This window comes from Mirounga leonina, unplaced genomic scaffold (genome assembly GCF_011800145.1).
Source record: "Mirounga leonina isolate KUSES-001 unplaced genomic scaffold, KU_Mleo_1.0 Mir_357, whole genome shotgun sequence".
Taxonomy (NCBI): Eukaryota; Metazoa; Chordata; class Mammalia; order Carnivora; family Phocidae; genus Mirounga; species Mirounga leonina.
Window position 1 is genome coordinate 11685673 of NW_023270702.1, and position 25517 is coordinate 11711189.

Sequence of the window (25517 nt, forward strand, 5' to 3'; positions counted from 1 at the left end):
AAATAAATAAATAAATAAATAAATAAATAAATAAATAAATAAATAAAATCTTTAAAAAGAAATAAATATTAGTTTGCTAGGCAATCTAATGACTCCCAGTGACTGGAACATTTGTTTCTTACTGACTGAAGTAACAGACCCAACTCGAAAAACATTTATGTAATGGCTCATGACACAGAGTAAAAGATTTCTTCCTGTGAGCAACTTAGGAAAACTAATCAAATGTCATGCTGAAAAATATGTAGAATAAAAAGATATCAGTAAAGTTAAAGGCTCTAAAATATCGGGTTAATTATCTCCTTAAAAATCCCTGTCCCATGATCACACTGCTTTCCCTTCATTGTGTCAGAATGAGTTTATTATGTGTGAAGTAGTTTACTTCTATTTAAATTAAGTACTTCCTGTTACCGAAGTGACTGGGTGTTGAGTAACTCAGAAAACAACTTTGATCTGGTAAAGGGAGTGGAAAACAATTTTTATTTGTTGAATCATTTGTGTATAGTTAACACAGTTAACATTATTTGCATGCTGATAGAACACAGGAGTCCTAAAACTATCTTTTTCAAGTTTCTGTTATATTGTTGATTCATTTGCTAAAATATCTAGGAATAACAAATTTTGAAAGTACTTTAATTCTTATTATTTTGTGCCAGTAATATATGGAAACCATGACATGCATGTATTGATAGTACGACTATATCGGTTACTCAAAGTGAAATGTTGAAAAGCCAGGACCGTGTTTTGCAAAGAAGAAAAACAAATATTACTTTGTTTTTGAACCAAATATTAAAGCCTGAATGCTTTCCATAAGAAAATCATTCAGTATAAGATATACAGTGACCGCAAACAGGAAATTTATCATCTAGCAATTTGTATATGTATTTGGTTTCCTTATATGTGTTAAAAAACAAAATTCAACTGAGTAGATTTGAAGATCTAATTAAGCTTTATTAAACAATTAATGAAAGGGGCGGTATCCCATCTATCAAGTAGGGGGGAGCTCTAAGGAGTGGTACTAAATGGAAGGTTTTTATAGGAAGGAAGGTGGGGCAAGAAAATTCTTAGCAAAAGAAATGTTCCAGGCAAGGTCACTTTCCCTTAGGGAAAAAGCAGGGGGTCTAATCATTCAGGTTACCTCATCTTCCTTTGGGGAATGGAGAAGGCCCATGTGACAGATTACCTCATTGGTACTGATCAGAGAATTCCTGACTGACTGGTTAAGTCATTTCTGGGGGAGATCAATATAATGTATATAGATAACATATTTAGTAAAATTGTCAATGAGTTTTTTTCAGTGCTATGGTGAATAGTTTTTCAGGAATTTAGATAGATGTGAATCAGATATTACAGTACTATCTATCAGATAAATTTTAAATTTTTGGGAAAAAAACCTAAAGGCAAATTAGTGATATGGTGCTAAATGTCTTTTAAGTACAATGTTGTTATTGCAAAGTTGTTTTACCTTAGAATTGTCCTATGGCTTTTTAATCACTTTTTATGAAAAAGACGTTTCCTTCCCCTTTGTTAAAAAGTAAGATTTATTTAAACTCAGTGTTCTAGAAACTGGAAAGAATTTTATTTCTGGCTGGTGCAACACATGATACAGCGTTGCTCGTTTTTGTTTGTTTGTTTTTCTCATTAGAAAAGTATTTAGATATTTCTTAGTTAAAAAAAAGAAATCCCCCCCCCCCACTTTGTTGGGATAAATTTGCCAAATCCACATTTCTAATGAAATTTACCTCTTTGCTTCTCTGAAGCAAGAATACTGGAAATTCGTCTCTCTGAACTTAATAGCTTAAAGCTAATGCAAAAGGAAAAAGTACAACCAAGAGGCTAGAGTCTGTCTAGTCTCTGGGTTAGATCCATGCTTAAAAATCAGCTCCTGTCCACAGTCATTATTCTCCTTCTGAAGTCTTGTTTGCTTCTCCTTGCAGAATGGACTCAATGCTCTCCACCTGGCTGCCAAGGAGGGCCACGTGGGCCTGGTTCAGGAGCTGCTGGGAAGAGGGTCCTCTGTGGATTCTGCCACTAAGGTAATATTCATGCTGGGAGAATTTATTTGGAACAGAGGAAATGATTTAAAGTTGCAGAGATTTGCTGGGACACCAAGATTCTTCACAATGCAGAACTGAAATTGAAACTGTTATTACTGAACTTTACAGAGAGTTGGAATTGGTTCATTTAGGGATTTATCAAACATGAGACTAAAGAATTCTATGCACCTGGTTTCTAATATTTTTTCTTTTTTCTTTGGTTCCCAGAGAGAGTAGCTTGATATAATCCTCTGTAGACAGTAGCATCTATTTTCCTAAGGTTAATTCATTTAAAAAAGTAAATTGATGCAGTAAACTTCTCAGTGGAAATGGACAAGTAATTTTCATGCTTTAATTAAGTTGTTGGATCTTTTAGTATATTCGTTTAACTTGTTAAGAGAATATACAGAATCTTTTATACTGTAATGGAAAAGAGATTTTGGATCATGGATTGAATAATTGGGAAAATTAGATTTTGTCACTATAATGTGTGTAGGTAGAGAAATTGGACTCATTTTTAAGGAACTGTTCAAGATGTTTGATATACTAGAAGCTGGTGTTTTTTGGTTGGTACTTGTTTTACTAAAATATATTTGAACCTTGTCTTTGGGGAATCATTTCAGAAACGAGATATTTTTTAAAAATATCATCAGTGGTGACAAATCTTTGGCTTTAGAAGGTAAAGTTTTAATTTGGAGAAAAACAGTAGCCAGTCAGAATCAAGCCTGCTGACCAGAGCTGGAGTGTGACAATATGGTTGTGAGAGATGCAGAGAGGCTGCAGGCCCTCAAGCCTCCATCTGGGGCATTATTCTGATCAGGGATAGAGTAAAGAGTGAATAAATGAGGAATATGGCCAGTTAAGCTGGATTTCTAACACCTCATGCAGGCATAGTTGCCAAAATGTAGGCTGGCCCTGCTCACAATAGACAGCGATTCTAGTGGAAATTTAAAAACAAAAACAAAAGCTCTCTGGCAATTCCAAAGAAAAGTTAAAATACAAGTTTACCATAGACAACAAATTGTCACACACACGCACATGCACACAAATCCCAAATTTGATTCAATAAGAACTGAGTCTTTCTTCTTACACCCCTCACCAGAATTGTGAAGGCTAGAAAAGGAAAACACTGTTATGGGAGGCTCAGTGTTTTGATGGCAGACCATTATCCCTTCCCAAGGTGGGCTACTATCTTGATAGAATGACAGACTTTAACCAGTTGAACTGATCAGCAAAATTTAAAGTGCCTGTACATTTGATTTCTACAAAATTTGGAAACCTCTAACATTTTCTATTCTGTTTCTCCAAAACAGAAGGGAAACACTGCTCTTCACATTGCATCTTTGGCAGGACAAGCAGAAGTTGTCAAAGTTCTTGTTAAGGAAGGAGCCAATATTAATGCCCAGTCTCAGGTATTACATTCAGGTTTTCTCTTGTGCAAATGAATTCAAATTAGAACAGCTTTGTGAAACTGATTTAATGGGTTGAGCCAGCTGTTGGGTAGATAGATTTACTATAAATACTTCTGTTATTTATTTCAGCCAATTATTTTATTAACTCATGCAACAGTATTTCTTACTTCTTTGATGTATCATGATCTCCCTCTTAATATAACTGAAAATTTGACAACGGTGGTCTCTCATTTGCTCTAAGTGCATTAAAAAAGAATATAAAGTGGTTTTTTTCCACAATGACAGTGACATCTGTGAAATATGAATTATTCATGCAGGTTCTATGTTGCGCTATAAAAGTATTTTCTCTCCTTAAATTTTAAACATTCTCAGAAGATTAGCATTCCAGTAGGAAATCTGCTATGAAGTGGGAATCACACTAATTACCTCACACCCCAAATACAGACTCTAAAAACCTCCTGAAGGAGCCAGGAAAATTCGTGACCCACAGCCTTATGATGCATGTAATAACAATAAACTGGATCCTTATTTCCTGAGTGAAAAAATATTGCTTTGCCCAAAGCTTTACTCTTGATATCTATTCCGTATCTATGTAGACACTGAGGTGTATATCTTTATGATTTCATTTCTTCTCTCTCTTTTTTTAAAGTCTTTAGCCTTTCTGAGATCACAGGCCATGCCACAGGGGCTATTGGCAAAATAAACCAGTTCCTCTCTAATTTCTGGGATGATCTCACCAGCTTGCTTTTGAAGGCCTTTGTGTAGGAATGTCTCTACCTATTTATAAAGTTCGTTCATTGATCACGTAGACATGGTTCTAGAGGTATAAATGGCACAAGTCCTGGACTCATAAAACACTACAGGGCAGGGCGCCTGGGTGGCTCAGATGGTTAAACGTCTGCCTTCGGCTCAGGTCATGATCTCAGGGTCCTGGGATCAAGTCCCGCATCGGGCTCCCTGCTCCTTGGGAGCCTGCTTCTCCCTCTGCCTTTCTCTCTCGCTCTGTCTCTCACAAATAAATAAATAAAATCTTTAAAAAAAAAAAAAACACTACAGGGCAAAAGTTTGAATCAGCCCTATTTTCTTTGACTTTGATTATAGGGAAGAACCTGTTGAAATCATGACAGGACATTATTTATTTTTATTTCTATAATAGCATACTATTTAAATAACCACATTTTTCTTTTAAAACCCAAATTACACCTCTATTTTAACCTTTGTTAAAAATATGCCATATTCTAAAAACTTCACTAAATGAACAATTTTTGTTTTAAAGAGTTATTTATTTGAGAGACGAAAAGAGTGAGAGAGAGCACGCGCGCAAGAGAGAGGGGAGGGGCGGAGGTAGAGGGAGAAGCAGACTCCCCGCTGAGCAGGGAGGCTAACTCAGGATCATGCCCTGAGCTGAAGGTAGACGCTTAACCGACTGAGCCACCAAGGTGCCCCTAAATGAAAAAAATTTGTACAATTGGTACCATCTGTAAAGAATTCCCATATATTCTATAAAGTATAATGGCATCTTGGGCTTAGAGACAGAGGACTTGCAAAAGATTTTACTGCTCTAACGTAAGGGATTAAAACCTTTTCTTTAGAATAGCAAGAGAACATCTTTTTCCTCTAGAGCAAAGGTTTTCAAATTTTAGTGGCCTCATAATCACCTGCAGGGCTTGTTGAAACCCATGATTCTCGGCCCAACCTCAGAGTTTCTTTTTTTTTTTTTTAATTTTATTTATTTATTTGAGACAGAGAGAATGAGAGACAGAGAGCATGAGAGGGAGGAGGGTCAGAGGGAGAAGCAGACTCCCTGCCGAGCAGGGAGCCGGATGCGGGACTGATCCCGGGACTCCAGGATCATGACCTGAGCCGAAGGCAGTTGCCCAACCAACTGAGCCACCCAGGCGCCCCAACCTCAGAGTTTCTGATTCTGTTCTGGCATGGGACCTGAGAATTTTCATTTCTCCCAAGTGCTCACATAATGCTGACACTGCTGGTTCAGGAACACTTTGAGAACCCCTGCTTTAGAGAATGTAAGAGAAAACTGGGCATAAGGACATTGCAGTAAGATTCACTAACTATAGACCTAACCACCTGCGTAAATCAAGAGTTTGTGTACTGGGGTGCCTGGGTGGCTCAGTTGTTAAGCGTCTGCCTTCGGCTCAGGTCATGATCCCAGGGTCCTGGGATCGAGCCCCACTTCGGGCTCCCTGCTCAGTGGGAAGCCTGCTTCTCCCTCTCCCACTCCCCCTGCTTGTGTTCCCTCTCTCGCTGTGTCTCTGTCAAATAAATAAATAAAATCTTCAAAAAAAGAAGGCGTTTGTGTACTTAAGAAGCATGGAAACGAAAGCCTGGTCAAGTTCAAATGCCCATAGGTTTCTTTTAATGGAAAGTTCACCTGCTAACTGTTAGTGCTGTTAGTATCTATAAAAAGAGCTTAGTTACTTTTCTCAAAATGACTGGTTGAACATTGTGATTTCGTAAAAGTTGACAGGTAGCAAATACTGCAAGATAAATGCTTGTTAAAAGTTCTATCAGTCATTATACTGTGATTATTGGAAATTTATATGCTTTGGAGATTTTTCAAAGAGAACAAGCTAAAACCATTCAATTGGTAATTTGCTTTCAAGAGTCAATGAGCTCATTCTGTATAGTCATAATCATGCCAGTTTATATAACAGATCCTACAGGAAGATTTATATTGTCATTAAGAGATTAAAGTAATCTTTATTTGTACTGTAATTAGCTCAATTTAAGATTTATATATTGTAGGGAATCCTGACAAATAGCTTCAAACTGATTTTTATTTTGTGAGAAAGTTTTAGAGGGAGAAAAATTAATTAAAATTTAGGGTGTTTTTCTAAATCACTAAGTGATTTGATAAGCCCTATGACATTATTTACTATATTGAATTTAGGTGGCCTTCACTACCAATTAACAAAAAATATTGCTTAAAATATAATTTAATGATTGAAATTAAGATACAGGAATTTATATAAAACAGGTTGATTATTTTGTTCCTATGTGTGAACAAGTCTCAAAGGCATGGTTTCAAGGGCCATTGAAAGAGGTTATGAGTGCTTCATGCCTGATTCTCATTAGTCCTGTCTTGTTTAAGATACAGATTTCTTACATGGCGACAATGGACCTCAGGTGGATGGGTAGGACCATGCTCATGGTAGAATCAGAAAAGGGTCATAGGAATGCCAAATGCTCAAGATAAATTCTGAATTTTATACTCAAATTATCCTTCTATATCTTTCCAAGAACATAATGCAAGGCAAATTCAGGATAGTCTGTTATTATGGGAATGTTGATAGCTGCATAGTATTTTGCCTTTGACAAACTTCTGAGTTATTTGGAAATGGGCCACTAAGATTATTAAATTAAGAAGCTCAAAGGAATAAGTGTTCAGTAAACATTTACAGGGCTCATAGGTTATGGAGAGGTATACATCTGTGGATTTTTCTGCATTCTCTACCTAAAGTGTAAAATCCATGGGAGGCTTACCTTCACATAACACAGTGCCAATTTCAGTAGGCACAGTCCTTAACTCATGAAGAATTCCAGAATACCAGCAGAAGCAATTTAAGCATTTTAAGTAGAATTATGTGATCAGTAAAATAACCATCAACCAATGTTTAAGTTTCTATGCTCAGCAGTGGTGGCAGTATGGTCTCAACTGAGTCAGTTCTCAGTATGATTTTAAATACTGCTCAGACCATGTAGCTCTCTGGCTTGGTTCTTTGCTCTCCTGGATTTGGTGGCATGGAGATCTCATTAAGACCTCCATGAAAGCTGTTTTGGTGGAATAATGGGGCTGGAAGTCAAATTACAATGATTGCAGGAATGCTATTTGCATTGAGGATGGTTGCTTGCTTTCTGACAATCTCTACTCTCAGATAATCTTTACTAGGCATATTAACATCTTCTAAACCGTCCTACATAAGTAATGCTAGGATGCTTCCTAGCTATTTGTACTGGCATTTATTTGTCACTTTTATACTCCATAAACCTATTAGACTCAGAGATACAACTTTAATTAATTAATTTATTTAAGATTTTACTTATTTATTTTGGGGAGAGAGAGAGACAAAACGTGCATGAGTGGGAGTGGCAGAGGGAGAGGGAGAGAACCTCAAGCAGGCTCTGTGCTGAGTGTGGAGCCCAGTGTGGGGCTGGATCTCACGACGCTGAGATCATGACCTGAGCTGAAACCAAGAGTTGGACATTTAACCAGCTGAGCCACCCAGATGCCCCACAGATACGACTTTTAAAAACATTGTTCAAATTATATATTATAAAGGAAACTTTGAAAAAAATTTTAAAAAGACTGTCAGAGTGATGATGAGTTCCTTTAAATTTTTGTAGCACTTTTTGCCTGATGATATTTGCCTACCTCAGGTTTATTTTTTGTAATGTATATCTACAGTTTCTGCAAGGTGGTACATTTCTTGGGAGCAGATCATTTTTCTCACATTGCTTTATATTTTTAGGATTTGACGTAATTCCTTGCACATATATGGACTGGAGGCTAAACATATGCATGTATATTCTTCCTGTGTAAGAATAAGCTTCGTTGTGTATTCCAATCATTCTTCACAGTAGATATTAATAATAGTACAATAAATAACATTGACTGCCAGGCACTATCTCCAGCGCCTTGTGTACATTATCTTGATCTTCATTTACTCTGTCATTATCAATGACAGACTGAGACAAAGATAATTCATTTACTTGCTCACAATCTTCATCCCTGGACAAAGCTGCTTTTCATAGCTCCTATAACAGTTGTACGTTCACTATAGACCCCATAGAACAGTTTTTATAATTCTTTTTTCTTCTGGCCCAAACCCTATTAAGGTCCAAGTAAGCAGATTTTCCTGAAGTAGCATCCATGCGGAAGGTTTAAGGTGAAAGATTTCCCCTTAGTGTTTTTTGTGAACTATAAATGCTATAGCTCTGCAAAAATGTTCAAAACATGAAGAGATTTTGTTGTTGCTGCCAAGGAAATCTGGCCCAAGAAATTTCCCCTCTTTAATTTTCTCTACAATAAAAAGTGACTTTTTGTTTCTCACACAAGACTATTTTTCCTTCAGATTTTTATTATATTTTCTAATGTAAAATCATTAAAATCAAAATGTCCCTTGTAATAAAATAGTTACTTTAAAAATATCTATTTGGGTTTTTTTTTTTTGTTCTTACATAGCAAGCTGGTTTATGATTTGACTACAATAATAAAAAAAAAAGCACATTGGATTCTAGAATATGTAATATCTCCATACAGCAGAAACTAATTGAAATCGTAGAACATGGGTACAGTAAAATTTGTCAACCATAGCTTTCTGACTTTTACCTTATATAATGGGGCCTGGTATGTTTGAGTTCCATGATAGTTATAGAGAGAAAGGAAAATGTGATTTCATTAGAAGAAAGGGTGGACCAGAAATTCCCAGAAGACTCTTTTAAGAAGTATGTGGAAGTATGTGTTCAGGGAGCTAAGTGTGGGTTGGAATAGATTCCAGATGCCACCAAATTACAACCCCATAGTAATACCTTATGCTCAGCCTCTTAATTTTAAAGTGTATTTTTATGTGTTATTTGATCTCATTTTATCTTTACAATGATGTGAATTAGCAACAATTACTCTCGTTTGGATATAAGGAAAATTGAGGCACAAGCAGGAAATCTAAGCTCTTGTACCACATTAGTGATGGAATCACAAACCCAGGGCCATTTGGAATGGACACCATCCTTCCAATAATCTACATAGTTCACTGGTTCCTTTTAAGCTTTCTCTACAATTTCTGCCTCTTCTGGGGGAGGTTCACGATGTTACTTAGCTCCCACAAGAGTCAGGTCCCTGGCTTAGATGCAACCCATTCTTTCCGGGTCTAATTGCTCAGATGCTGGGAATAGCTGAAAGCATTCTGCAAAAGGTGGGCATTGGCAAGTAAGAGGGATTCATGTACGCTGGGACACCTATCCACAGTTGGGACTTTTTCACTCAATCATCCATTCTCTTAGAGTGTTCTTTTACCAAACACAATTCTTAACACAATGGAAGACTTAAATATACTTTCTGAAGTTTAGTTTGTGTTGTCTTTTTGATACATTTTTCTTATTAATGTTTGCATTATTCTGCTTTTTTTTTTTTTTTGGAATTTCTTGTGTTTCAATATCATGAGGATTCCAGAAACAGTTTTTTTTTTTTTCTTTTCATCTTCTTTTATTGGTGAGTGAGTCCAAATAACATATTCTGATTTGGTATTCTTTATACCATATTATACTGAAAATTTACTTCTATTTTTCTTGAATCCTTTTGCTTATTTATGTTCACTACTCTTTGTTCTTTCAATCCTGGAAATTTCATTCCAAAAAGAAGACTTTCCTATTTGTAACACTACACAATTAGACTTATTTAGCTTTTAGATTTTTAGACCATGACCATTAATGCCAGTTGCAGGATTACATGACCATTAATTATACCCCCAGAATTTAAGGGGCGCGTATGTCCACTATCTTGTGCAGGTGTAGCTTCCAATAGTTTTTTTTCTTCATTGGCCCTCACCCACTGTCACAAGTAATTTGAATTGGGCTGTGAAGAGGAAGAAAACCTACACAGTTGGCTGGCATACCCATTACACTGAATTGCTTCCATATGGCCATGGAGCCATCCCTGGCTCTCAAAACAAAAACTCATAATGGAACATTCCATTCAGTCACACACACACACACACACACACACACACACACAGCATAAAATGGGATCAGGATCACAGAGTCAAAAAAAATTGTTTTGTTTTCAGCTTTTTTTTTCTCCAAATATATACATATGGTTCTTTCTTAATAAGGATCTTGGTTATTTTAATTAAGAAAATTATTGTAACATAAATTCTCTGAAGTTAAGGTGAAAGCAGGTACTTGCATTTGACCAGGGATAAGAAAGAACTTAGGGCACTAAAAGCTAATAAAATAAAGTCTAATCATGTTTGTGTTACAGAGCCTTTTTGACTCTGAAGATCAGTTTATTGGGTGATTACACATTTGCAAGTGCATCTGTGTTCCTCAGCATTCCAGGTTAAACAAAGGAAGTATGCTTTCTCCAATTCCGCATTCTCTGATATGTTTAGAGAAATGATGAGAATTGACATCTTTAAAATTTTGCATAAAATGGAATTATTATCTCACATTCGAGTAGAATTTCAACATTAAAAGTACTAGTCTGTTCACAGACACACATACACACATCTGAAACGACATGATAATATTTTCATTTGCAATAAAATAAAGCAATTTTCCAGTTTTGAAAGAAAATTAATACATGCGTATTTTGTCTTTCTAAGTTCATTTATCTGGGGACAGGTGGTGTGAAAGGTTGAATGCTCGTTGACAGTGTGTCCTGATATTTGAATGAAGTAAGACATAAACATCATTGAATCTAAATCTATGGTAGATGTCCCATTTATTTATCACTTCAGAAGCCTATCCATGTCCACTATTATTGTATTTTTTTTTAAAAGATTTTATTTATTTATTTGACAGAGACACAGCAAGAGAGGGAACACAAGCAGGGGGAGTGGGAGAGGGAGAAGCAGGCTCCCCGCAGGGCAGGGAGCCCGATGCGGGGCTCGATCCCAGGACTCTGGGATCATGACCTGAGCCGGAAGGCAGACGCTTAACAACTGAGCCACCCAGGCGCCCCACTATTATTGTATTTTAAAGGAACTACATTTGTAGAAAGGTAAGGCTTATAGGGACAAGAATAAAATGGCTAAGATGGCTCTACATTTCTCTTAATAGAAATCACGTTCACATTTCATACAGAAGACCCTTCTTTTTCTATCCCTCAGAGTTAAAATGGAGGATCGGCACCTTGGGCAGCGAATAGTTAAATAGTGTTGTAGCACTTCCTACCTCAGATCTTACAGCACAGTGTATATGTACCACAGCAGCTAAGATGCTAGGAAGACCTCAAAGCAATGATCCTTCCAGGCAAAGATCACAAAACAAAACAAAAACTGTGAAAACATGACACTAACTAAACTAAATAAAACTTGCCAATAGAAAATTGTTGGGAGTAATCATTCACTCCCTCCCCCGCCCCCTCCCTCACTCAGCAGGTATTTGTGTATTCAGCGCGTGCTTGCTGATGTTTGCTAGAGATGCAAAGATGGGGTTGGGAGTGGGGGAGACCTGAGGGAGTGATGGCTGAATTGCTTTCTGTTGTTTTTTTTTAACTCATAGACAATTTTATTTTTTAAATCTATTTTTTTCCGCTTCGGTGAAGTATAATTGACAAAATTGTAAGGCATTTGAAGTGTACAGTGTGGTGATTTGATGTATGTATGCATTGTAAAAGGAAGCCAGGTTCATTAACATGTTCATGGCCTCACCTGTATCTTTATTTCACTTCCCCCTCCCCCATGAGAACATTTAAGTTCTCCTGTAGCAAATTTCAGTTGTACAGTACAGTGTTACCAACTATATAGTCATCATGTTATACATTAGGTTCTCAGAACTTACTCATCCTATAACTGAAAGTTTGTATACTTTTACCAGCCTCCCCCTATTTCCCTCACCCCATGTCCCCAGCCCCTGAGAACCATTTTTGTACTTTCTGTTCCTGTGAGTTCAATTCTTAAAAAAATAGATTCCACATATAAGTGATACCATGCAGTATTTATCTTTCTCTGTCTGGTTTATTTCACTTAGCATAATGCCCTCCAGGAACTGTTCTCTTACAAAAAGGAATTAACATAAAGATCAGGGGAAGCAGAGATGCAGTGTGCTATGGGAGAATGAAATAGTACAGGCAAGAGCCTAAAAGAAATCTGGGAGCTGAAACATGAAAGGGAAATGGGGTATAGGGGAGACTGAGAGACAAAATCAGATCCTGCAGGACTCTGTGAGCCGTATTAAGGATTTTGTTTTAAGATGTTTATCCTAAGCCCAGTAAGGCGGTAGAGGTGGGAGGTAGAAAAAGATGAGATGGGGATTTTGAAAAGATCCCCCTGGTGCAGTTTGGAGAACTATAAAAGGGGCATCATCATAATAGAACCTCCCTCATCGAGGTTATGAGAATTGAATTAGTTAGTCCATGTAGAGCACTTAGAACAATGCCTGGCGTAAGAGCTCAATGAATGTCATTGTTAATAGATCCAGTGATAGCTCATTTATGCAAGAGCACCACTCTGCATGTCCCCTGCTCCCTGTAGCACAGAGGAAATAGCAACCAAGACAGCTCCTTGGTGTAGGTTAAGAGGTTGCTACTACAAATGAAATCTAGAGCTCCTATGACTGGGTTTTTTCACCTGCTTTTTGGAACAGTGTCAGTTTGGGTGCATGAAATTGCATTATCCTAAACACAGAGGCAATAGTAACTTAATAGGTTTAAGTAATTCAGCAGTGAGGACATTTAGAATATAGACATTGATTTTACCTAGAGACATATGCAGCTTCAGATTAATGGACAGAATAGGAGACTTCTCATCTCAGGTATCTATGCTGGGTGGTAAAAATTGAAGTACAACTAACAAAATGTGGTTTTAACCAAGTATTATTTTTGAAAATCACTTTCAGAGAGTAATCCCAAATGTGGGAAATTCTACCTAGAATATCATAAACCAAAAAAGTATTGTTTATATTTACTTAGGGTAAAATAGTAAAAAGATTTTTGAAGTGTCTAAAATATAGTATTAGCATACCTTAGAACAAGATAATGAAGCTAGTGTACAAGTTGAAGTTGTGGAAAAACAATTTTAAATTGCTGTTTAAGAAACAACTGATGATCTTGATAGATCTGGGCTGGTTTTCTTTAAATATGAAGTACCATTCTACATTTTTTATTTGGGCAATTACCACTTTTCAGGACTAATGGTAGTAACTTTATGGGTCATTTTAGTTCTCTATTACAGACATTTTTGTGCCCAATATTTTAATATTATTTTAAATGATGTATTTAATATGCATTCAAATTAATAGATTAAAATGTATTTTTAATAACTTAAATATCAGGAATATCAGGCTACTTCCCAAGGAAATATATAAAAAGCGTTGCAAAAATACTTAGACTGATAAGATATTAGAAGTATTCACATTAAAGCCAGGAACAAGAAAAGGATTCTTGTTAGTGATGCTATCAACATCGTGTTCAAGCCCTAGCCAATGTAATAAGATAAGAATATGAATGGAAAAGGAAAAGGAAAAGACAAAAATGTTGTTTTATATAGAATATATGATTATTTAGATAACCCAAAAGAATCTGCCAATCAACTAAGATATTTTTACATTAACTAATTTATTAAAGGCCTACTGCCTGCGTAATTCTATCCCATGCACATCACAGACTTGCACTTTCATGGTCTTTGGCTAAGATTTTCTTCAGCCTAAAAGTTGAAATATCTAATGATTTTAAAAGGTCACAAAATCATACTGAAAGTATGTATGTTTGGTTTGCAAATTTAAAATTTTGGATTTTTAGGAACTGAAACACATGTGAACCAAATGTCATCAAAAGATATTTATTAACTGTCTGTCTGAACATAACCTGGTACAGTATTTTATATTGTAATCCTTTAAAATTTTAAGTTTAAATAACGTAAATTGACTTGAAGATATGAATAACAGTAAATACAAGCAGTCGAATAACACCTTGACATTAAATGCAAATCAACAAAGGTACATCTTTTCAGGAGAGCAAAATAAAGACATCACTAAGTGGAGACAAACACGGAAGCAGGGCAAATTCCACTCCAGAATAAGAAAAGAAAGGCAATAAAATATGTTTAAGTAATCCAGGCATACTACATGCAGAAATACAGACTTCATGAGAGATTCTATAGTGGTTAGGAACCCTACCCTATCACCTAGTATTTGTGTTACCCTGGGCTTTTTACCTAACCTCTCAATGACTCCATTTCCTCATCTGTAAAATAGAGATACTAGTATTTACTGCACAGGGTAAATATGAAGATTAAATGGGTTAATACCTGTGAGCGCTAGAACAGTGCCTGGTCTATAATAAATGTAATACAAATGTTAGCTTTTATCTTAATTATTAGATATAATGGTTTAGCTACTTAAATTATTGAATAAGTAATACATGGTTTAGAGTGTAAGTTAAATCAGGTTAAATTTTAATTAGTTAATCTGTTATTTTGGCTGATTGTCTATTGGAGCTGAGAAATCATTATGTTCTGGAGGTGGTGGTAGAGAAAAGATTGTACAGAAATTTCATCTTTAGTGATAGAAATATGTAACTTGTCCTTGATATAGCATAGGTTTGGAACAAAGGACATGCAGCTGAATGATTAGAAAAAGCACTTGCTACAAAGAACAAGAAAGAAAAATGACTATATTCATTGAACACATACCATATGCCAAGCACTGTTGTTCTACCCACTGGGGATGCAACGGAACAGTCTCTGCTTTATTAACTTTTGGTCGTTAAAACATCCAAATTTAAAAGCATCACTTTTCTTGTGTGTTTTGTGTTTTCTCTTCTAATAATCTTTTTATTTTCTGTTATTTAACATAACTTCTGTTTTTAATCCCAGTATTTATTTAACAAATTTACTTAAATATGGTTTAATAAAGGAATAAGCTGTTCTTCATCTCTTACACATGAAAAACACATTTTGAAGGCTGAAGATAAAGGATTGCTTTACTTAGAAAAATCCTTATATTTTCTATTTCAACTATTAAACCAGTCTACTCTCCCTATGTTTTCTTAGTATATTTCAAGTCCCCGCCTCTTACTGTATTGCATTACATGAGAAGCAGGGAATTTTTGGCCAAACTATCTCATTACTAATATTTGTCATAATCTTTCAATGTATGGAGAAAGTTGTTAAAACAATGTAAATTTTCATAAGCTGTTTACCAATTTTTTGTCACTTTCTGATTTTATAGTTAGAAACTGAGGCCAAGCTATCAGATACCATCAGCAATTTCAGACAAGATAAGCTTTCTCAAATAGTGCAGTTTTTACCATCAGAAAAGTGAAGAACTATCTACTGATGGATTAAATTCTAATTTTAGACCTTTAAAGGTGCTTCTGTCTAAGCAACCTGATGCTGTACTTACATGATTTAGTAAATATTCACTTGCTACCAAGAAAAGATAAGAATTCTGTTCAATGGCAATGACGATACCTTAAGAACACAAACGAGGAACTATTCCTTTTTGCAGTTAGAGCTGTTAAAATATCACCATTTGAATGCATAATAATAATTGCTATCTCAGCGGACATGACAATTGTTGTGGGCATGCATGCTCCAGAAAACACATCTGACAGATCAGCCTCGTTGGTTGTGTCTGGGTACATTTTGGAGACAATTTATCCAGGCAGAACTATCAAAAAATATTTTTGTTTAGAATTTTTAATGGGAGGATAAAGAGTATATACGGCATACTTACGTATTTTTATGGGTGAGCTTTGAGGGGTAACATCTTCCCTCAGAATTATTTGGGTACAAATTGTAGTTTCTCTATTTTGAGATCAAGGGCTCTGCACCCAGCTTTTTAAAGCAGATCAAACACTTTAAAGGAAAATGTTGCTATAGGTACCTGTAGGTTGGAGTTAGCCTCTGTCTCAGTAAGGATATGTCACACAGTTTTCAGGAGCAGCATGAATCAACCTGGCCACCTCAGATTCTATTTAGAGTTTATTTTCCTGGATAAGAACTCTCTCTCCGGGGCGCCTGGGTGGCTCAGTTGGTTAAGCGACTGCCTTCGGCTCAGGTCATGATCCCAGGGTCCTGGGATCGAGTCCCACATCGGGCTCCCGGCTCAGCGGGGAGCCTGCTTCTCCCTCTGACTCTCTCCCCTCTCACGCTGTTTCTCTCTCGCTCGCTCTCCAATAAATAAATAAATAAAATCTTAAAAAAAAAAAAAAAAGAACTCTCTCTCCTTTCCATGACGATTCTTTCCATGACATGTAAGTGCCTAAGAGAACTCTTCCAAGGAACAGCCTCAGGCACATTTAGACAACAAACTTCTGTGTGTTCTCTGTCCCTTGTGTGAAATCAAGATTCTAGATGGCAATCAGCAAGTTTCCGTTTTTCAAAAATATGACAATACCCATCATCTATTACATTTTCCTTATTTCCATGGCTGCCAAAATCCAAAAGTTTAATTATTGCACCTAGTTCATTCTGAGTTTTGCTTATCTCCACTAGACCTCTGCAGCCAAAGTTTGTTTATGTCTGCTTTTATAGCCTTATCTTCACTATGGATATATATGCTAACTATACATATATACAAAGTGGTTTTGTTTTTTAAGATTTTATTTATTCATTTGAGAGAGAGAGCGTGAGAGCAACAGAGAGCATGAACAGGGGCAGGGGAGAGGAAGAAGCAGGCTCCTTGCTCAGCGGGGAGCCTGACTCTGGGCTCAATCCCAGGACCCTGAGATCAGGACCTGAACCGAAGGCAGACGCTTAACCGACTGAGCCACCCAGGCACCCTTCTATACAAAGTGTTTTACATAACCCTAAATCCTTTGTGAATATGATTATATATGATTATATTTCAAGGTATAAATTATTTAAAAAGTGCTACAAAGGACACTAAGCCTGGGCATGTGACCGAGTGGTTCATGTGCTCTCTGTGTGAATTTTTGGATCATTACATTGACAATATTCATTCTTTGAGGTTATATCTTTGGCAAGTTGTGAACTAGAACTTGTGTTAAGCAGCTGTTAAATGTTGAGTATATCACTGGGGCTGGTTATTTTAATGGATCTATTTCCTTTCGTGGTCTCAACACTATTCTAACTCCCTAGCAACTTTTAAAAGAGCTCAGAGAAGGGTAAATCAGCACACACCAAAACCCACACTTGGTAAAGGAAAAGTTCTATCCTAAGGCTTTTGTTGCCCTTAAACTACTTTGTTTCTCAAATGTTACTGAACCTGTGTATATCCCTAGGTCTTGTTTTAATTTCTATTGGTAAAATATATATAGTATAATATGAATGAAACTTTGGTTATCCCTGTTAATATCAGAAAAGAGGTAGGAATAGCATTGTAATTCTGACCGCTTTTGAGTGACTGAAAAAACTTATAGCAAATATTTTGCAGAGAAAAGGAAACTTTTACTTTGAAAAATTAAAAAAAAATGCTTGAATCCTAATGGAGTGTGTCAATGGGTTTGTGTGTCCACACGCTCTCAACTATGTCTTAATTTTTAAATCGGAATACCAAGTACTCCAATCATTAAATGGCAGAAAGGATTGACATTGCTGAAAGAAGCAGTAACTTAATTTCATTAACTATTGAGACTTTCTAGATGCATGTTATTGGGAATAAAGAAATGTTGTATGGTTACCTTTGATATTTATTAACAAAGCTAAGTTGACTAGTTGCACCTGTTGACAGGATTATAAATGTGGCTTTACATAAGTCGGTCCTAATGAACCATTTAGTGTTCTGACATTACATGTGCTTTTAAAGACCTGGAGCAGCATTTTATTTTCTCAAAGACGGTTAGAAATAGGAAACCTTTTTGGTAATCATTAATTTAAAAAAAATTTTTTAATAATACATGAGAGAAGTAAAAGAGTTATAGCTTATTTTGAGTATTTTATTATGGAAAATCAAAACTCTTTGACCCTGATTATGCTAATCAACTTCAAAATGATAAAACAATAACCAATTAAATTAGTACTATGGCTTAATTAAAAATCATTATTTCAGGTCTATGGATCTTACTCTGTTAGGGGAAAATAAAAACACCCTACAGTGATTGTTATTGACTTAATTTTCTTAATATGATGATCCTATACACAGCAGTCAGTATTTTTTCTTTGGGAGATGACAAATTTCCTTTTGCTTTTAAGGTACTGGGTCATTTATGAAGTTGCTCAAAAATACACATTTTTAAAGCAACTGCTAAAAAGCCGAGCAAATGGCAATAGAGATGTATAAAAATATATGTAAAGACATATAAAGATATGAACCTAGTAATCTATGTTGTTCAGTAATTTGAAAGTTTAGAAAAATTTAATTGAAATATATCAGGGGGGTGCCTGGGTGGCTCAGTTGGTGAAGCGACTGCCTTCGGCTCAGGTCATGATCCTGGAGTCCCTGGATTGAGTCTTGCATCGGGCTCCCTGCTCGGCAGGGAGTCTGCTTCTCCCTTGGGCCCTCCCCCCTCTCATGTGCTCTCTCTCAAATAAATAAATAAATAAATAAAAATCTTAAAAAAATATATATCAGGAAATTAATTTCTACCCAATTTCAATATTCAAATAGTTATTAACTTTATGTTAAAGTTTCATCTCTCATATTGAGACATTTTCATTGCTTCTGTAGAGATTAGTCAGGGCACAGCATCTGCATATTTAATTTTAGTTTTTATCATTAAAATTATTACATGTACAACATAACAGCAGTCTTATAGATTATTGTAAAATTTTATGTGATATAGTGAGAAAGCATTTAATCCAGTGATAGATAAACTTGCCATTTCTGTCAACGACTTAAATGAAAGTTAGCATTATATATGCAGAAATAACAATGGAAGAAAACCTACCACTGAATACCTTATTTTGTTTGCCACTCACACAGAAAAAAATATTTTAAAATCTCTTCTCTTGGAAGAGAAAATTTATTTCCTTACTGAAAATAACCCACCTGTTATTTTGTAGTTTAACCTTATTCTTAAAAATTGATTTTATACTTTTTCTGCAGCTGTATCTCAGGGTTACTGAAAAACATATTTTTAACATAATAGTAAATTCTGCTTTTAATACTTTCATTTCTGTGAAATACTTTTTGATATTCCAGATTACCAGGAAATTGCTTCATTTTAAACAAATGACAGTAGGATAAGCTATATTTTAGTATAGATGCCTGTATCAACTAGAATGTCTTCAATTGCAAGCAAGAAAAAAACTTACTTTGTACTCGGGTAATTAAAAAAGGAACTTTCTTGGCTTTCATGAATACAAAGTTCAAATAGGTAAGGTAAACTCCAGTAGTATATTGGTTTGTTTCATTTTTTTTCCCCTCCCACTGGCTTATTCATAACTAAGGGCTCAGATTCTCTTTTCCTCTTTGCTATGATTTCTGCAACGCAAGCTTTATTCTAGGCTGGTCTCCTTTGTGGACCTAAGATTGGAGCCATACTTTTTCTTGTTCAGAGTCAAAATAAGGGAGACTTGTCCCAGCTTTCCAAAAGAAGATCCTGAATTTGACTAATTGGACCATTTTACTTCTTTTGCCTAAACTTGAACCAGTCATTGTATCCAACAGAATTGAATGTGTTGATTGGCTTAAGTCATCTGATACTCTGCCTAGAGCTAGTAGATGAAAAGAAAAGTTCAGCTCTATTGAAATTATATGAACTATGGAGGGAAACATAGATACTTTAAGGAAAAACCAGGATGCTATCAAAAAAGAGAAAGGGGGGCGCCTGGGTGGCTCAGTTGGTTAAGCGACTGCCTTCAGCTCAGGTCATGATCCTGGAGTCCCAGGATCGAGTCCCGCATCGGGCTCCCTGCTGGGCAGGGAGTCTGCTTCTCCCTCTGACCCTCCCCCCTCTCATGCTCTCTCTCTCTCATTCTCTCTCTCAAATAAATAAATAAAATCTTTAAAAAAAAAAAGAGAAAGGATATTGGGTAGGCATAGTAATGGGTAGATGCCCACTACTGTATTTTGGGTATTCTATTTTTAAAATTCACTTGCTTTCTTCATTTTTAATATTTTCTTTGCTTTAAAATTTTATTTGCTTTTTCCATGATTACTTAAAAGTTCATTTGACTTCTTGTTTTTTGGTTTACAAATCCAAGGACATAAACAATATAATGATTCAGTTACAGCTTAACAGTTTAATAAGGTATCTATTCATTTTCGCAAAGTGAAACATGAGATAAAGGTTTTCAGTATTTTGGAATTATATGAGTAAATTAAAATTATTATCAGCCACCTCAGCTCCTTTGTAGAATGCAGTAGTGGTGAGTCACCTGGTGCATCTAAATTTTAAACTTGAATAAAGGAGAAACGTACAAATGTAAGTTATCTATAATTGTCAGGAACTGAGTAAAATAAAGGTAAGAGTAAACTTAGCAGCTATTTATTGGGTGTTTATTGTGTACTCAGGAGAGTACTCATTTCTGTGGAGGATTCTAAACAGTTGTCAGATAGGAAGCTGCTTTTAAAAAGTATATAGACTAAATACAAAGTCAAGACAAACACACAAGCAACAGAGGCAAACAAGAGAAGATGGTGTATGATTTGGTACTAAACTGTATGGAACCAACTATATCCCAGAGGGAAAACTGGAAACTGGCTAAACTCTGTTAAGGAAAATTTTACAGAGGACTGAAGCTAGGCACTGAAAAGGAAATAAAGGGAAATTTTCCACTGCAGAGGAGAAATTGAAATGGAAGACTTTCCACATGGAAAGATTAGTAGTAACATCATTAAGAGGTACAATTGAACTTGGTGAGTGTAGAAATATTGGTGAGACAAGCTCATCTGGAAAAACGTCAGAATATATATTAAAGGTTTGCTCTTAATATGACTACAGGGCAATAGTACGAAAAGTCTTGCTCTTCAGCTGTGGTCTATGAAAACTGATCTTAAATCATGTTCGGTAAAATAGTTCACATGTTTTCTTGGTTATTTATCCATGAGAAACTGAAAGTAGGGATTATGGTAGGCCTAGTGTGAATGCACTATTTTCTTTTTTTTTTTTTTTAAAGATTTTTATTTATTTATTGAGAGAGAGCATGAGAGGGAGGAGGGTCAGAGAGAGAAGCAGATCCCCTGCTGAGCGGGGAGCCCGATGCGGGACTCGATCCTGGGACTCCAGGATCATGACCTGAGCCGAAGGCAGTTGCTTAACCAACTGAGCCACCCAGGCGCCCCTGAATGCACTATTTTCAGTGGTGTTTCTGATTGCTAACAATGCCTAGATATGATAAAATAGTGTCTGTCAAATATATTACTAAGGCACATGGCAGGATAGTGTAGTAGAAAGAGCATGAGCTTTAGAATCAGTTATATGTGGGTTCAAATCCCAGCTCCACATTTTAAGTAGTGTGAAATTTAAGGCATGCTTCTTAATACCTATGAATGTTCATTTCCTTGAGTTGTACAGAGATATATTACTTATGTCACTGGAAAAATTCTTACACCTAAGAGAACACTTGGACATTCTTCATTAAGCAGTTCATGATGATTCTAATACTGTCATTAGGCAGAGCTTCCCTGCTTATCTCTAGTGAATGGCTTAGGAGAAAATGGAAGAAGACTAATTCTCCAATTACTAGCTAAAAGCGTGGGTGATCTCTGTGACAATTTGATCTCAGTTGAAGGGAAGAGCTGAGGGGAGTGGAAGGAGCACTGGGTTTGGAGTCCTCCAGAGTTCAGACCCTAATTGCACCATTTGTGAGGATGTCCTTGGGTAAATGACTGCCATAGGTAGCCTTCTCTGTTAAATGGCCTAAGAGCGTAGTTGTGGGGATGAAATAAGATGACATGATAAATACTCCATAAAGTTTAACCTCCTTCGAAAGATTTAGAACATTAGTCATTTTAATGTCATTTAATAGTTTAGCTATAATCCATTAAAGAGGACTTTTGGGGAGAAGAAAGTGGTTAAAATAACCCGTAATATCTTAACCCTGGTAAAGAACTGTCAAGTTCAAATCACCTGAGAAAATTTGTATGATATTTTAATTAATAAAATGCCTTCTTCACTGCCAAGCAAATGTAGAATCATATCTTTTGTTCTTTTGCCCTAAGTACACCTCCAGAGTACACAAAATAGTCTTTATTTTTTGTGACTACAATTAATACCCACTGGTTTTTTTAAAATCCTTTGCAGCTGTGCATTTACGATATATTTAGGGAAATAATTTGAATCATCCTGACCTTAAAGCTGGGTGATAATTGGGGATGCTTCCCAACCTTATCTCTCATAATGCTAGTTCAAAGGAAGAAGATGATACATAGTGTCTGGGATGGTAACTAGAGGAGTAATTACTAACCTCCGTTAACCATCATGTGATGAAGAGTTTCCTAGAGTGTCATGGCTAAGGCTGCTGAAGAATTCTGCTCTGTGAAAAAACCTAAATCTTGACATTGACCTTCCTACAAAAAGACAATAAGGCTTCATCAAAAGGGGAATTCTAGTTTTGCTAAGTTCAAACCCGGAGCTATCTGTAACCATTTCCATTTTCTACTTTTGGAATTGGGTATGTAATTTGTGGATTAGTTTTCTAGTAGATATGAGGGGTATATGTAATACTCTTAGAAAACTGGCAAGCGGCACATGGGATTCAGGGTATTATAAAGATTTAAAGCTATAATTTTCAGACTCTCTTAGACTATAGATTGTTCCATTCTAAGCAAATATATACAAGTGACCTACTTCACTCATTTCTCTTTTCTTTTAAAGATTTTATTTATTTGTCATAGAGAGAGAGAGAGAGACAGAGCAGGCAGAGGGAGAAGCAGGCTCCCAGCTGAGCAAGGAGCCCAATGAGGGACTCGATCCCAGGACCCTGGGATCATGACCTGAGCTGAAGGTAGATGCTTAACCAACAGAGCCACCCAGGCATCCCGCATTCATTCCTTCTAAAAATGCAAAGTCTTAATCTTATCTAATTGCAAAATACTATAAAGTAGTGACATATGACTACCATTGCTTTGTGTTGTCACAAAGTTACTTGAAAATAACTGTCTGGATATGAATTCCTTTCCTAAAGAGAAAGGAAGCAGTGTAAAGTATGAGTGGTAAGAAGTATGATTGGCAAGGTAGGCAGGCCATGGTCAGATCATGTATGACCTTGTGGACATTGTGTTAGCTAGCAATTGCTGCATAACAAATTATGTCCAAAATTAGTGGCTTAAAATAGCAATAAACATTATTATCATAACAGTTTCTGTGGATCAGGAATTTAGTAGTGGTTTAGCTATGCAATTATGGCTCAGAGTCACTCATGAGGTTGGGATGAAAATGCTGAGCATCTGAAGGCTTTCCTAGGGCTGGAGGATTCACTACCAGGGTGTTTTTTCCCCTTGAGCTAGTTGTTGGTGGGAGGTCTCAATTCCTTCTCACTTGAGTCTCTCCATAGACTGCTTGCATGTCATCATGATTTGTCAGCTCGTTACCTCCAGAGCAGGTGATCCAAAAGAGGGCAAGGCAATAAAGCAATGGCTTTTAAACCCTAGCCTCAAAGTCATACACAATCATTTCCACCATAATCAATGCATTGAAAGTGAATTACCAAGTTGGCCCACATTCAAAGGAAGGGGAATTAGGCTTTACCTTTTTTGACGGGAGGCATGTCAAAGAATTTGAAGACATGCTTTAAAACCACCCCAGGCATAAAAAGGAACTTGGTTTTTATCCTACTTTATTCACTTGCCCATTTAACAAAGATTGATTGAACATCTACTATGTGCTAAGTGTTGTTATGGCACTGAATCAGGCCTCTTAGAGAGGGTGATTCTTATATCAAGGCCTGAGAGATTAGAAGGAAAGGGTAAGAGTTTCCAAGCATCCCTGCATCAGCTGTGTCCATTTACCTCCTATTGTCTCCTTAATCTATGAAACTGGCCAGTCCACTTGGTGGTCTGCTCAGTCTCTGGGTTAAAATTTCCTCAACTGTAAAAGGATGAGTTCCTTTTCAGCTATAATATTTTCATCTAGGAAAATAGGGCAGTTTCTTTTAATCATTAAAATATATTTAATAACTTTGGCCGCATAAGACCAAAAGTAAGAACAAATAAAATAACAATGAGTAGTGTACAGAGATATACCATTTGAAACTTCCATAATCACTTTCCACTCTTTTAGCTTATGACTGATCCATGAAATTACCTAAGGTATACCTTTAGCTAGGTAGTAATGTGAATTGCAGTTTGCTATGTTATTGTCTGGGTAAGAGATCTTTGAATTTTTTTTTTAAAATAATTTTTAGACCTGTAAAAATTCTCATTCCTGCATTGGCTTTTACTCAGGTTTGGTAATTTTGCTTACTGTTTTTTACTATTCGCGAGATTCATTATTAGGCTTCAAGAACAGAATTCCCTAGGTGAAATATGTGCCGGCAGCAAATACACTGAGAATTCTCACACAGACACTACATTTCTTGAGAGATGGGGAACGTGAAACCAGAAAAGAACAGAACAGCAAATAACATTTTATTTTCTGTAGATCTACTATCTTGGTTTTATTAAGGCCTCCTAATTTCCTCTTAGCTCTGTGTTCTTGGGCCAAAAGTACCTTTTTTCATAGTATTAATTGTTCACTCTTTAGTATATATATAAAATTGTATATATGTAAAATTGGCTTAATGCATACTAATTGCCAAAAGAAGCACAAAGAAAATGCTATCAGAGCACTAAAGAGTGAGCAATACTATAGAAAAAGGTACTTTGTATCTATGTAATATATACTTTACATATATGTATGTATACTTTACATATATACTTTTTACATATATGTACATATACTTTACATATATATGTAATATATAATAGTATATATGGAGCTATAGATGATTCTGTATACATATATTCTGTGAACTCTGTAATATTTTGTGCTCATGAGGACAGAAACATTATATTCGTATTTGTTACTCTTAAGACACCTCATCCATTGCCTAAGTGAAAAACTGTAAAATAAACTTGGCACTGTATAAAAAGACCCTTTAAATTGAATGGTAACATTGAGTCCAGTTAAGATTAATTTTGTATGATCAATCATTTCAAGTCATCCAATTAATGAATCTTTATTTGTGTAAGGGAAGAATAAGGTTATATGTGCTGACAAAATTAAGTCTGGAGTTAATATTAAAAATTGGTAATGATAATAGTTCTTAGAATTTTGTTCCTTGTTCAAAACATTGATTCTAAACCATTCATTACTTTGCATACTGACGTTATTTACCTCTGTATAATTTCTTTGAAATGACATACAAATATCAATAGGTCTAGCTGATTTTAAAATGTTCTGAGAAGCTTCAGTAAATCCACATTTGATAGGTAGATATATAAATATTAGTTCATGTTCATTCAATTTTCCCAGATAATCCAATTACCTAAGGAAATTCTCACCAGT

At 35.9% G+C, this 25517-nt stretch overlaps 1 protein-coding gene across 8 annotated transcripts in view; it reads left to right on the top strand.

The window, feature by feature from the left end:
* ANK2 (ankyrin 2) overlaps nt 1-25517 on the top strand; it is a 322635-nt gene that overhangs the window by 150098 nt on the left and 147020 nt on the right. For all 8 annotated transcript variants that reach the window (XM_035030308.1, XM_035030300.1, XM_035030302.1 and 5 more), the window contains exons 3-4: nt 1935-2033; nt 3347-3445. In XM_035030308.1, the coding sequence (XP_034886199.1) occupies nt 1935-2033; nt 3347-3445 (198 nt within the window). The remainder of the gene's footprint in view (nt 1-1934; nt 2034-3346; nt 3446-25517) is intronic.